At 52.4% G+C, this 12,618-nt stretch overlaps 2 protein-coding genes across 3 annotated transcripts; one reads left to right on the top strand and one right to left on the bottom strand.

The window, feature by feature from the left end:
• Nucleotides 1–3,603: 3,603 nt before the first annotated feature.
• Nucleotides 3,604–5,177, top strand: SWSAP1 (SWIM-type zinc finger 7 associated protein 1). The gene is made up of 2 exons (XM_081075500.1): nt 3,604–3,882; nt 4,484–5,177. Exons 1-2 carry the CDS (start codon nt 3,634–3,636, stop codon nt 4,985–4,987), a joined length of 753 nt encoding a protein of 250 aa, XP_080931626.1. The 5' UTR covers nt 3,604–3,633; the 3' UTR covers nt 4,988–5,177.
• Nucleotides 5,178–6,521: 1,344 nt separating this feature from the next.
• On the bottom strand, nt 6,522–11,940 carry EPOR (erythropoietin receptor; the record flags this gene model as incomplete). 2 transcript variants are annotated; one of them, XM_081077009.1, is made up of 8 exons in its annotated part: nt 11,491–11,940; nt 10,552–10,687; nt 10,024–10,202; nt 9,790–9,947; nt 9,197–9,350; nt 9,025–9,112; nt 7,661–7,748; nt 6,522–7,570 (listed from the first exon to the last, which is right to left on the bottom strand). In XM_081077009.1, exons 1-8 carry the CDS (start codon nt 11,603–11,605, stop codon nt 6,968–6,970), a joined length of 1,521 nt encoding a protein of 506 aa, XP_080933135.1. In that variant the 5' UTR covers nt 11,606–11,940. The 2 variants fall into 2 exon arrangements, with proteins under 2 accessions (XP_080933135.1, XP_080933134.1); XM_081077008.1 differs by having other exon boundaries at nt 6,968–7,748; nt 11,491–11,723.
• Between the last annotated feature and the right edge of the window lie 678 nt (nt 11,941–12,618).

Here is a 12,618-nt window from a genome sequence, read left to right as displayed (position 1 = left end):
CAAATTCCGGCCCACATTCTAATGTGTAGAATACAGTGAACAAGATACATAAGCTTGAGCCACAGTTCCAAATTTCAGAAAGCTCTGAAAACCAAACATTTTTTTCATAACTATTTATGGCAAAAAACTGACCTGAACTGACATGAGGTTATTATAGCTTTCTTTACTTAACTTGATGTGAATAGTCTTATGTTTCATTAAAGATAAAAAGTGTTTGATTTTGAGATGTTATCCTAGGTCCCAGCCAGCGTGTTATACAATACGATATTTATACCATAGTACCTTTTGAAAATCTGAAAATTTCTGAATTCCAAACTCTAGGATCAAAGATTTAGGTCAGGGATTGAAATCTCTGCTAGGTTAGGTGTTGATAAGTGATAAGGAGAAAACTCAAGTTAGAGAAGACAAGAGGACAACTGCGGTATGGAAACACAGTTTGCAATTTAAAGAGGGTGATCAAGAAAGTTCTTTCTGAGGAGATGATACTCAAGTGTGAAGGAGAGGAAGAAGGGAGGCATGAAAATACCTATACTAAAGTGAGGGGAGGAGCATTTCAGGCAGAGGAAAGAACAAGCATGAAGGCCTTGAGGGGGGAGCGTGCCTGTTATATCCAGGGACGTGGAGACCTGTGTGGCTGAAGCAGAATGAGAGAGGGGGAGGTGGTGGGCCTGACTGTGGGTCACAGGGAATGAGAGGGGAGCATGAAAAGGCTGAAGGCAGAGGAGGGACAGAATCATGGAGTCCCCTGCTTTACGACCATAGCTCCTATTTCCAGGGCGCGCACCCCTGAGCCGCGTGGTCCCTGCTGTCTCACAGCTGCCTCCACGCGGGCCAGGAAGGAAGCAACGTTTCAGCACGGCGGACAGCACCTCGACCAGCCCTGTTGGTGCTGTCCACGGTGCTGATGTTAAGCGGGCCAAGAAAATGTGACATTGGGGCTGCAGGACACGGAGAAGGGTCTGGGCCTGCTAGAAAGGATGGTGACAGCAGACCGAGCCTTGTCCACACCCCTTCCCAGGATAAACAATCTTAGATAGACAACCCAAACTAAGATGGACTTGCTCATTCAAAAGCTTTCTCGTGCTCACTGCGGCAGCACATGTGCTCGCTTCGGCAGCACATATACAAAAGCTTTCTCGACGTGTCCCTGTGGGTCTCACGGCATCTCGAACTCAACTCGACCAAAACTGAGCTCCAGCTTAGAATGTGAGACCACATCCATCCTCCGCTCAAACCCACTTGTGGATCCCCATGGCACTCTACGGAAAAGCCAAAGTTCTCCCAATGCCTCAGGTCGTTTGCATGTGCAGGTGCTTCAACCTGGAATGTTCTTCTCTTACATATCAGCACGGTTCATTCCCTCACCTCCTTCAAGCCTTTTCTCAACTGTCAACCCCTCTTTGAGGTCTGTCCCTAACACCCTATTCAAAATTGCATAAAAAACAAATAATTGCCCCCCCACTTCCATTCCCTGTGCAAACGTTTTTGCGTGCACTTAACATCTGCTCATAGACTATTTAAATTTCTTTATGCTTAGTGGTCATTATCTTCTCCCTCACTAGGATGTCAGCTCAGACAGAGACTTTGTCACCTGTTCACTGTTGAGTTCCCAGTGCCATGAACAGGGCCTGGAACACAGTGGGTGCTCAATAAATATTTGTTAAATGATTTAACTAAGGATGTTGATAAGCGAGAGAGAAGCACAGACTGACCCTGAGCTGTCCACTTCCCCATTCCCTCACGCATCAGTCCTCCCTTCTCCAGGGAGCTCCTCTGTGTTACACATACTTCTGTCAGGACATAAAGACAGGGTTCTGAGAAGTGAGAGAAAGAAATACTGTTTGTATGAGAGCTATTCCAAACACCTGCTTCTCTTCCAATGTACTCACCCAGCCTACATTTATGAGCACCTACTGTGTGCCAGGTGCTCTTCTAAGAGCTAGGGACCCTGCAGTGACATTCAAGTGAGGAGAGAAGCAATAAAATAAATACATAATGTTGGAAGTGATAACTTATTTGAAGATAAATAAAGACAGATAACCAGTTAAAGAGTAAAGGGTATGTGATTTTACATAGGTGGTCAGGGAAAGCCTGAGTAAGTGATATTTGAGCAGAGACCTAAATGGAGTGGGAAAATGAGTCCAGGGATATCTGGGAGCTGAGTTCTCTAGGCAGAACAGCAAATACAAAGGACCTGAGATGGGGCTGTGTTCAACATGCTCCTGTGTATGTAACTGTGTGATACAGGTATCACTACTGGGTGCAGCTGAAAAGAAATGTGTGTGTGTGTGTGTGTGTGTGTGTGTTGGCAATGATATTGTTGTATCAGTGTGTTCTGGTGGTGTTCAAGGGAAGGGTGTGGGGGCGTGAATGTGGGAGAGAATGTGTGTGGGATGCTTTGTGTCAGGATAGGATAGGGCTGTGAGCATGTGGGTGATGAGGATTCTGGAAGTGGCACATATGCAGAGATGCCATGGTGTGTGTGTGTGTGTGTGTGTGTGTGTGTGTGTGTGTGTGTGTATGTGTGTAGGAGTGTGGGGGTACCGGCTGTTTGAGTGGGTGTATTGGGGGATGTTGTGGAGCTGAGTTCTAGTCTCAGAGGGAGAGAAAAAGCCCAGGAAATCTCAGTTCCGCCAGTGCCCCTGGGTTTCCTGGCAACGACACTACTTTCAAGTTACCAAGAGACAGAGTTGCCAGGGCAACAGGGGTTTGAATGGCAGCTCTAGGGCGAACTCGGTGAGGAGCCCCAGCCAGGGATCACTCACCTTGTTCCTCCTTCTCTCCTAGTTTCTCATCAATCCTACCTTTCTTTCTTCATTCATTAATTTAGCAAGCATATATTGAGAATCTACAACAAGCTAGTCACTGTTCTGGGCGCTGGAGTTACCAAGTGAACAAAGCAAACAAGCTCCCTGCCATGGCCTTCCCTCAGTCTTCCAGCCCGTCTCTTTATTTCTCCTGGCCCCTACTTTGTTCTGGGGTGCTGCCTCCGCCCCCCATCCCTAGCAGGACCTAGGAAATCCCCAGACCATAGAGGAAGCCAGTTGAGACTCCTCACAGACTCTCAGAGACAGCTTCTGTTTTGCACACAAATGTCCCTGAGCCTGCAACACATACACCCCCAACTTGTACCGATACTCAGATGCATAGACAAGTACTAAGCTACTCCATTTCTTTGCTTCTCGACTGTCATTGGGTGACATCAGCAGAAACACACAGACACATGCCCATCGCAATATTCCTCGGAGATATCATGAGTTCCATTTTACAGGTGAGCAAACTGAGGCCAGGAGCCTTTAATGCGTCAGTGATTAAGGAAGAACCGCTCCCTCCACCTCTCAACCCTTGTATCTGTCTGATTAGCTGATTCGTTCACAATAATAGTATTCGTGCTGCTTGCCTCAGCAGACTCAACCAAGGAAAGGGCCTTTTCTCCTTCAAACGCCAGCATTCCTCCTTCCTCAGACTAAGTTATCTGCCCCTTCACCACTGAAAGATATAGCAGAGTCCGATCTTTGATGGACAGACTCACAGACCAATGGAGAAGCAAAGTGCATCGTAACCAATGAGGCCTCGGCTTGGGAGGGACTAAGGGCAGGAAAGGGCCGCCAATTGCGCAGAGGTACGTTGTGGATGGCGGAGACGCTGAGGCGGGTGCTGGGACAGGGCAGGGAGGCCGAGTCCGTGGAGGAGAGTGCAGCCGAAGCGGAACCGCCTTTGCTGTTGCTCGGCGGTCCAGGCTCTGGAAAAACAGCGTTGCTATTTGCGGCGGCCCTGGAGGCGGCAGGGGACGGCCGAGGCCCCGTCCTCTTCCTGACCCGGAGGCCTCTGCAAAGCCTGCCCAACAGGACGCGGGCAGCGCTCGACCCCCTGCGACTACAGGTAACGGGGAAACGGGACGGGACTAGAGGCCGACCAGCCAGTGGCGGGGCGGATCGAGGGTTGAGTGACAGGTATACAGACCAATGGCGGGTACGAAGGAAGGGCGAGCCGGAACAGCCATTAATTAGGTGGCGCTGTGAGGAATGAGCCGGGGGCGGGACTTGCGAGGGTTTAAGATTGAGTGAGACTATCCAATAAAGGGGCGGAGGTAGCGAAAGGCGGTGCTCAAATTGTGGCATCAGGGCGGGTAAGGCCGGGGCAAAACCTGGTTGTTGTCCCGAAGCGAGTTAGTTCCAGAGGAGCCGGAGTCAACGATGAGGTCATACTGGGAAGGCTAGGGATGGGTTTTGCGTGGAAAGATTGCCCTAGAAATTTGGCAAAAAGACATATCTTGTCTCAACTAATATCGGGCACAGTGATGAGTGATGGACAAAAAAGGAGGGGTCGAATAGAAGAATATTTGACCACTCTGGGCTGCTTCACTCTGGAAGCAGATGTCTGGGGAGTGAGAGCCTCGTCCAGGAAAGTATGCAAGGAAGCAGGGCTGCTATGGTGGCTTCCTCTGCTGAATCTGGCCCTTTCTTTTTTTCCCTCCCAATAGAAGATCCGTTTCCAGTACCCACCCTCAACGGGTGAGCTCCTCCAGCTCCTGTGTTCTGCCCATGAGAACCGGGGGCCACCTCCTGCCCTTCTGCTCCTTGATGGCCTGGAGGAGTACTTAGCTGAAGATCTGGGGCACCAGGAAGCCGCCTACCTGGCTGCCCTGCTTCTGGACACAGCTGCCCACTTCAGCCACCGTGTTGGGCCTGGCCGAGGGTGTGGGCTCATTGTAGCTCTCCAGATTCCGGAGGAGGGAGACAGTGGGGATGCCCTGCAGCTGTCGCTGCTCCAGAGATATTTCCCTGCCCAGTGCTGGCTGCATTTGGAAGCACCAGGCCCAGGACAGCGCTGCTTCAGAGCCTGCCTGGAGCCAGGTGGGCTGGGCCCCAGGGCAGAGTGGTGGGTGGCTTTCCAACCAGATGGAGAGATGACAGTCACCCCATGGCCTACACAGGCTTGTGACCCTAGCTCAAACAAGGGTTCAAGTTCTGGAGGCCACCCTTGAACTTTGGTGTGAGACCAAGTATCCCATGGCTGGAATACTTACCTCAGGGACATGTGCAGATTCAAAGACCTAAAGAACGTAAAGTGCTCTTTCTCTTTTAAAAATTCCATTATCATGCACATTTATACCCTATCAACATGTTGTTTTGTTTTGCTGTTTTAAACTTTATAAAGAATTTCATGAGAAATGTAATCTTATGAGACTTCTTTCTTCTCCCCCTCAACACTGTTACGAAGATTCAGCCACACTTTCTAGTTCGTTTCTTTATCCCTACTGCATATAATTTCATGGGTAAACTGTTCCCCAATTTATTAATCAGATTGACTTTACTGCTATAAACATTCTGGCATACGTCCTGATGTGTGTGTGTGAAGGTGTTTAGGGCATATACCTAGAAGTGGAATTGCTGGAACAGAAGGTATACATATGTTTAACTTTCCTAGGTTATGTCAAACTTTTAAAAAGTGGTTAAACCTGAACTCCCATTGATAACATTTGGTGTCATGAGAGTGCTTTCTTAGAATGGGGCCTGATAAAGAATAAAGCCCTATGAGTTAATGTTATTATTAGTGGTACAGATGAGATAGAGGCCCATTAAACAGCTTTCCTCTCCCTGGGTGCACAGCTAAACTACACTTCCTTGCCATCCATGGTTCTAGCTGGGGTTATGCAACCATTTTTGGCCAGTGGAATTTGTGAAGAGGAGATGGCGCCTACTTCTATGCAAGATCCCTAAAGTGACCCACAGAATCTTTTGTCTCTTGTTGGCTGACAGGATGCAGAGGATCCATCTAAAGACCCCAGGGTGGCCCTGGGGGATAGTGAAGCTACAGACAGGGAGAGTCTGGGCTTCTAACTCTTCCCAGAGATGGCTGCCCACCTGTTTGAATTGAAATATGAGAGAGAAACCATTTAATATGCTAAGCCAGTAAGATTTAGGAGTTGTTATGGCAGCTAGTGGAACTTACACGAGGTCTGACAATTAAGTTCGCGAACTTGTTGCAACGATGTTGCTAACCTTTTTTGATATCAGAGGGATTATTCATTATGAATTTGTACCAACTGGACAAACAGTGAACCAAGTGTACTATTTGCAAGTGCTGAAAAGGCTGCGTGAAAAAGCTAGACGACCTGAACTTTTCTCCAACAATTCGTGGCTCTTGCATCACGATAATGCACCAGCTCACACAGCACTGTCTGTGAGGGAGTTTTTAGCTAGTAAACAGATAACTGTATTGGAATACCCACCCTCCCTACTCACCTCATCTGGCCTCCAATGACTTCTTTCTTTACCTGAAGATAAAGGAAATATTGAAAGGAAGACATTTTGATGACGTTCAGGACATCAAAGGTAATCCAATGACAGCTCTGATGGCCATTCCAGAAAAAGTTCCAAAATTGCTTTGAAAGGTGGACTAGGAGCTGGCATCAGTGCATAGCTTCCCAAGGGGACTACTTCGAAAGTGACCATAGTGATATTAAGCAATGAGGTATGTAGCACTTTTTCTAGGATGAGTTCATGAACTTAATTGTTCGACCTTGTATACTAATTCATTTTATTATGGTTGTTACCCAGATTTCCAGGTCCTGAATTTCAGACTGAGCTCACAGCCTTTTACTGCTGCCCCTATGGCCTGGACCCAGGGAAGTTGGGGGGTTTTTAGAAGTCATGATAGAAAAACTTATATATATATATATATATGTTTATGGGCTTACAGGGTGTTTGTAGAAGTCATGATACAAAAACATGTATATATTTATATATGCATATGTGTGTATGTGTGTGTATACCAAAAAAACCCTATACATTTAAAAATACTGCAAGGTTGTGACTTCCTGAGCAGGATGGATTGGGCACATAGCCAAGGTCAGCAATGCCCCTAGTCCTGAGGGAGGTCTTGCCGACCCTGCCCAATAAGTCTTGTGCCTGGATTAGCACTTGAGGTCATGCTGGGTCCCCAGTATCTGAGGATGAAAGTCCTAGGAGCAGGCCATATAGCTGGGGGTTGGCTTGGGAGCTGGGACAAGACTGTTCTCATAAGGGTTGGAGTAGGGGCCATTAGATGAGCCCCCCTTGGCTCCCTGGGAGTCCCCTGAGCTGTAGTCCGTTGAGATGCCAGAGTCTGACACCACGACGTACAGGTACTTTAGGTGAGGTGGGGTGGGGGGCAGCTCAGGGGGCAGTGCTCTCGGGCGCAAGAGCTGAGAGCTGGGGTCCAGGATGGTGTACTCAAAGCTGGCAGCCGAGGCCCCCTCTGGCTTCAGGGCTAAAGTAGTTGAGCAGGAGGAGGTTTCTGAGCCTTCATCCATGGCTGCGACGTCTGGACCACCACCAAGCTGTGGGAGATCCTCGCTAGGCGGGCTCCGAGGCAGCAACCATTTGTCCAGCACCAGGTAGGTGTCCTGGGCATGCTCACTGCCCACTGGCTCCAGCAGGGGCCCCTCAGCATCTGCCCCTGGCTCCACTGCTTGTGTCACCCCCCAGCAGCGCTCAGAGAGGACTTCCACGGGGGCAGATGGGTCCTCTGTGAAGGGGGTGTAGGGGCTCCACCACAGACAGCCGTCGTTCTGGTATAGCCACAGCTGGGAAAACAGGACCAGCTGGCTCAGAGATGAGTTTGGCCACAGGAGCAGGGAAGCCACAGGCCCTGAGGGGACAACCAGGCCACCTACCTGGAAGTTACCCTTGTGGGTGGTGAAGAGACCCTCAAACTCGCTCTCGGGGCTTGGAATGCCAGGCCAGATCTTCTGCTTCAGGGTCCTGGTGAAACCAAAAGAAAGAAGTACATGGGCATGTGTCATTGAATACTCACCAATACCCTCTCCACACCCAGTCACAGGGGCACAGACACTCCTAGCCCCTGGCTGTGATGAAAGCAGGTGAACGCATACGGGCTGGGGAGCAGGGGCTTTGGCTGAAGCATCTGCAGGGCCCTATAGGAGGGCAACTGAAATAGGATTTTGAAGGTCGTATAGGATTTCAACATATACTGCCTTGTGTTCACTAAGCCTGGCTCAGGCTTGTCCGGAGGTCCAGTGTGTTACTTCTCTCACTCCTTGCCATGGTTCTCCAGTGCATTCAGAATAAAATCCAGTCTCTTCTCACAGTGCTGCAGAAAGCCCTACATACTCTGACTTTGTCACCTCACTCTCATCATCTACCACTCCCTCTTAGCACGCTGCTCTAGCCATAGAGCTCTTCTTGTAGCTGCTTCAATATCAAGCTCATACCCACCTCAGGGTCTTGTTACTTGGAGTTTCTTCTCCCCGATTTTCATGTGGCTGCCTTCCAACCTTCAGATTTCCACTCTGATCTCACCTCCCAGAGGTCTTCCCTAAACATCCTGTCATGTCCCCGTATCCCATTTGTTTCTGTGCTATCATCACAATTTATAATCAAATATCTGTTGATTCCCTTGTTTGTTGTCTGACTCAACTATGAGATCCACAAGGTCAGGGACATATCTGGTTTGTTCTCCATTTTCTCCCCCATGCCTAGCACATAGCTGGCACTCAATTGTATAGTTTCCAAAGAAATAAATGAACAGGGCCTCGAAAGACAACTAGGAGATTGCTGGGTGGGCATTGCCATTCCAGGCTGAAGGAACAGCATGTGCTAAGGCTTAGGGGCGTGAAACCACGCGGTATGTGCTTAGAATTACAAAAACCTCAGGATGGCAGGTCATATCATAAAGTATCTGAGGAGCTTGACAACAGGGATGGGGAGACACTCAGGGGCTTAAATCTTTCGTTAAGCCTATCTCGTTGATTTTACAAAAGTTGATGAAATCGGGAAAAGGAATTAGCAAAGGAATCCAAGAAGGGGCAGCTACTGACGTAGAAGGAAAACTAGGTGAATGTCCCTCAGAGCAGAACATTTTAAGACTCTGGGTCTGGACTGTCTTGCATCCCAGCCCTGCCACTGACTGTGTGACCCTGGGCAAATGCCTGCCGCTCTCTGAGCCTAGGTTGCCACAGTGAAAGGGGGACGTTGGTGGGAGGGGTCTGGGAAGAGGGTGCCAGAATATGGAGCTTACCGGCGGTGGGCGAGCAGGGCGAGTACGGCCAGCAGCAGCAGGATGAGTACGAGGATGAGGGACAGCGTCAGGATAAGGGGGTCCAGGTCTGGAGAGCCGGTAAGAGATCAGGGCGGTGGGTTTGCCCCACACTCCGCCCCAGCCCCTTCTACACCCCTGCCTGGGGCCTCACCACTAGCCGTCAGCAGCGACGCAGGCTCCGACCAGGCGCTCCAGAAGCCATCGAAGCTTGGCTCGGCCATACGCGCACGTACCATGAAGGTGTAACGCGTTCGGCCCCGCAAGTTGCTCAGCACGCACTCAGTGCGGCCATCCAGGATCTCCACCTGAGGGCGGTGCGCGGGTGAGAGGTGTGGGCAATACGGGCGCAGCGAACAGCGACGGGCAGGTATCGCGGACCAATCAGAGAAAGGAAGGACGACGTCCAAGCACGGTGGAAGGGCCGGAGGGCAAAAAAAAGTAGGAGGTGGGACCCAGGAAGGCTCGGAGACAATCAGGATGGGGCACCGAGTAACTCGGAGACTGCGCACAGAGGAGGCGGGGCCATGAGGGATCTAGGCTTTGGGACAAGTTAGATTCAGGTGAGCTGGGAGACATTGAGAAAGGGGCCTTGTCGGAGCTTCGTGGGCTCTAGTGCAATGGGATGTCGGGCGTCAAGGGCGCAACCTCCAGGGGCGAATCCCTGCGGGTGGGGCCGTGGTGATCATCTGGGCGGGACTTAGAAGGGTTGGGCCTTTGGGGCGGGGCGGTAGCGGCGGACCTTACCCTCTGCGCGCCCCCTGCCGCGCTGCCTGCAGAGATGTTCACCTCGTAGCGGATGAGGTTCGCCATGGGGGCCCCAGGTGGTGGGAGCCAGCGCAGCATCACGTGGCTGCCTTCGTCCGATCGCCGCGCCTGCAGCCCCGCGGGGGGATCCAGAAGCACTGCCGAAAAGGGTTGTTCTGGTGGGCGGAGACCGAGACCCCCTCGAGACCACTCCGGCATTCCCGGAGAACTTACCCACTTCGTTGATCTGGATGACACGGCGGTAGCGTGGAGCGCCGGAGGAGGCCGCTGTGACGCGCAGCTCTAGGGGCACGAAGCTCGACGTGTCGGCCGTAGGCAGCGAACACCAGAAGCGCACAGCTCCTCGGGCCGCGGGCGCCTGGTGCAGGCGGCATGGCTTCCATGACTCACCCCTGTGTGCGGAGTAACCGGGGAGGGGAGGGAACAAGTTGGGAGGTATTGCCTGGACGGTGGGCGCATTTTGGACACTAACACGAGGGGGCGTCCCATCCCCGACGTACGCGACGCCTTAGACCTGATTTGGAGGGGTGTGGTGTTGTCCCAGACCTGGTGTTTGGGGTTGCGCCCCAGCGGTGATCACCGAAGTGTTCTCGCCCTGGCCATTAGGAGACGTGTCAGCCCCGACCCCGCAGTCTTCCCACCAGTGACCAACAGGGGAGATGCCATTCGGCCCCGGCCCCAGCCCGTGCCTGCCCGTCCCTTCCACCCGTGGGGGCGCTCTGCCTGCCCCGTCCGACTCACTCAAGCTGGTAGGAAAAGCTGTAGTTGTCGGGGCCGACCCCGGCGCTTGCCGCTTCCTCCCAAAAACATACCAAGTCCTCTAACCGCTCGGTGAAGCACAGAAGCTCTTCCGGCCCGCGGGCCGCCAACAGGGCCGCTGGGGGGGGGGGCGAGAAGAGGGGGTCAGGAGAGCCGAGCCCTGTCCAAGAGCCACAGCGCCCTCCCCCCTCTTTCCCGCTGCCTGTTCGGACAGATAAGACAAAAGCCCCACCCCACACTCTACCCCAGCGCGGCCCCTCGAGGGGTGCGCAGAGGTGGTGTCTCCCCCAACTGCTAAACGCAGGTTGCTTGCCTTACTGTCACCCCAACACATACCCGCCCACCCCGCGACGGGCTGCGCGCAGCGTTCAAGGCCTCCGCTTCCAGCTGCCGGGCCCTCCCCAGCCTTGGACAAGCAAGCCTGGGGGTGTGTGCGTAGGAGGCGGGGCCCCCTATCAGCCTCCACAGGCTCCCCGCTGTCCGATAGCGCCAACCGTGCCCCCCGCCCCCCTCCCTCACCGGTCGGGGCTAGGGATCTGGTGCCCGCACAAACCGTGTTTACAGTAGCCTGCGGAGAGGCCCCTCTGACTCGCCCCCGGGCTTTTCCCTCTCTCCCCCATTGGAGGGTCTGCTAGTTCCCCTGACCTCAGGGACTCTAGACCGCAGAGCCCACACCGAGTACCAACACCATTAGGATGTAGTGTGTGCCGAGCTCTCTGGAAGTCCCTCCCCAGCTTCTCCCCCAGAACTCAGTGTGGGGACTTAGACCCCCCCACACACACTCCCTGCTGCATGCCCCACCAAGACCCACTCTAGGAGTTTAGACACCAGGATGGCCCCCAGGACACAAGCGAGAAATTCAGGCCCCAGCATTGCCATCCAAGACCCAGGGCGGGGGCCCACACACAGCTCCCTCCTTACCTTTGCTTTCAAACTCGGGGCCCGGGCGGTTGGGTGGAGGAGCCCAGGCGGCCACAGCGAGCAGGAGACAGAGGGAGCCGACTCCAAGCCAGAAGGGCACCCAGAGGTGACCCATGATGCAGCCCCTGCCACGGCTGGTCCAGAGCGCCTGCCCTCCCCCTTCCTCCACCTCTGGCACACTCCACAGCTGGGTCAGCAGCTGCCTCCGCCGGACACAGCTGACCAGGCCCTTCCCGGCCAGGCGCCTCCAAGTGGCAGCTTCCCCGAGGGGGCGGGACCAGCAGGCAGCCCTGGCTGAGATAAGCGCGAGGCAGCAGCCCTGCCCGGCCCGGAGGGAAGAGCAGGGGCCCTCCAGGGCCCCGCTGCCGCTTGAGGGGAGGGAATAGCTCCGGTTTTCTGCGTCAGACACACTCTAGCTGTGTGACCCTGGAAAGGTGACCTACCTTATCTGAGCTTCAGCCTTCTCATCTGTGAAATTTGCCTTGGCATATAGCAAACATTCCAAAAATGTAAGCTACAGATATTATCTTGTTGATCACATCTCTTCCCAGTCTTGGTAGGAATAAATAATCATCGTAATAGTGACCAGCTGTTGAGTGTGCAGTGGTAGGCTGTGCTGCCAACCTGCAAGTACAATATGATCCTATATTTGTAAAATTACATATATTCTGGAGTGTGAGATTTTATTTTTTCTTTTGGAAAATATTGCTGTTTACATTTGTATACTCGGGATTTTATTTTACAAGGAGTATGCAGTTACTTTTAATAGTCTGGAAAGTAGTTATAGAACACACTATACAAGCTATCTTTGGGCCGAGCTTAAACTGGGTAAAATCCACAGAGGTACACGCTTGGAGGGGGGATACCTACCGCACTGCTCCTGCCCACCTAGATTAACTAAGCAGAACCCTCCATTCTGTGGAGCACAGTGATTGGTTCAGAGTGGGCATGTGATTCAATAAGCTTCCATCCTGGGACTTTACCTGGCATTACTGGGAGAGGTGGTGTCGCTTTCTATTTGGCAACAAAGTGGGCAGATGGAGTAGCCAAGAACATTTTTTGCCAGTAGGAGTGAAGAAATTGCTTGGTGGTGAAACTAACATGGGCTTTTACACTGTCTGTTCCCTC

The sequence above is a fragment of the Rhinolophus hipposideros genome (genome assembly GCF_964194185.1).
Source record: "Rhinolophus hipposideros genome assembly, chromosome: 16".
Taxonomy (NCBI): domain Eukaryota; kingdom Metazoa; phylum Chordata; class Mammalia; order Chiroptera; family Rhinolophidae; genus Rhinolophus; species Rhinolophus hipposideros.
The sequence above is the reverse complement of the archived record's forward strand: the minus strand, read 5'-3'. Positions and strand labels throughout refer to the sequence as shown.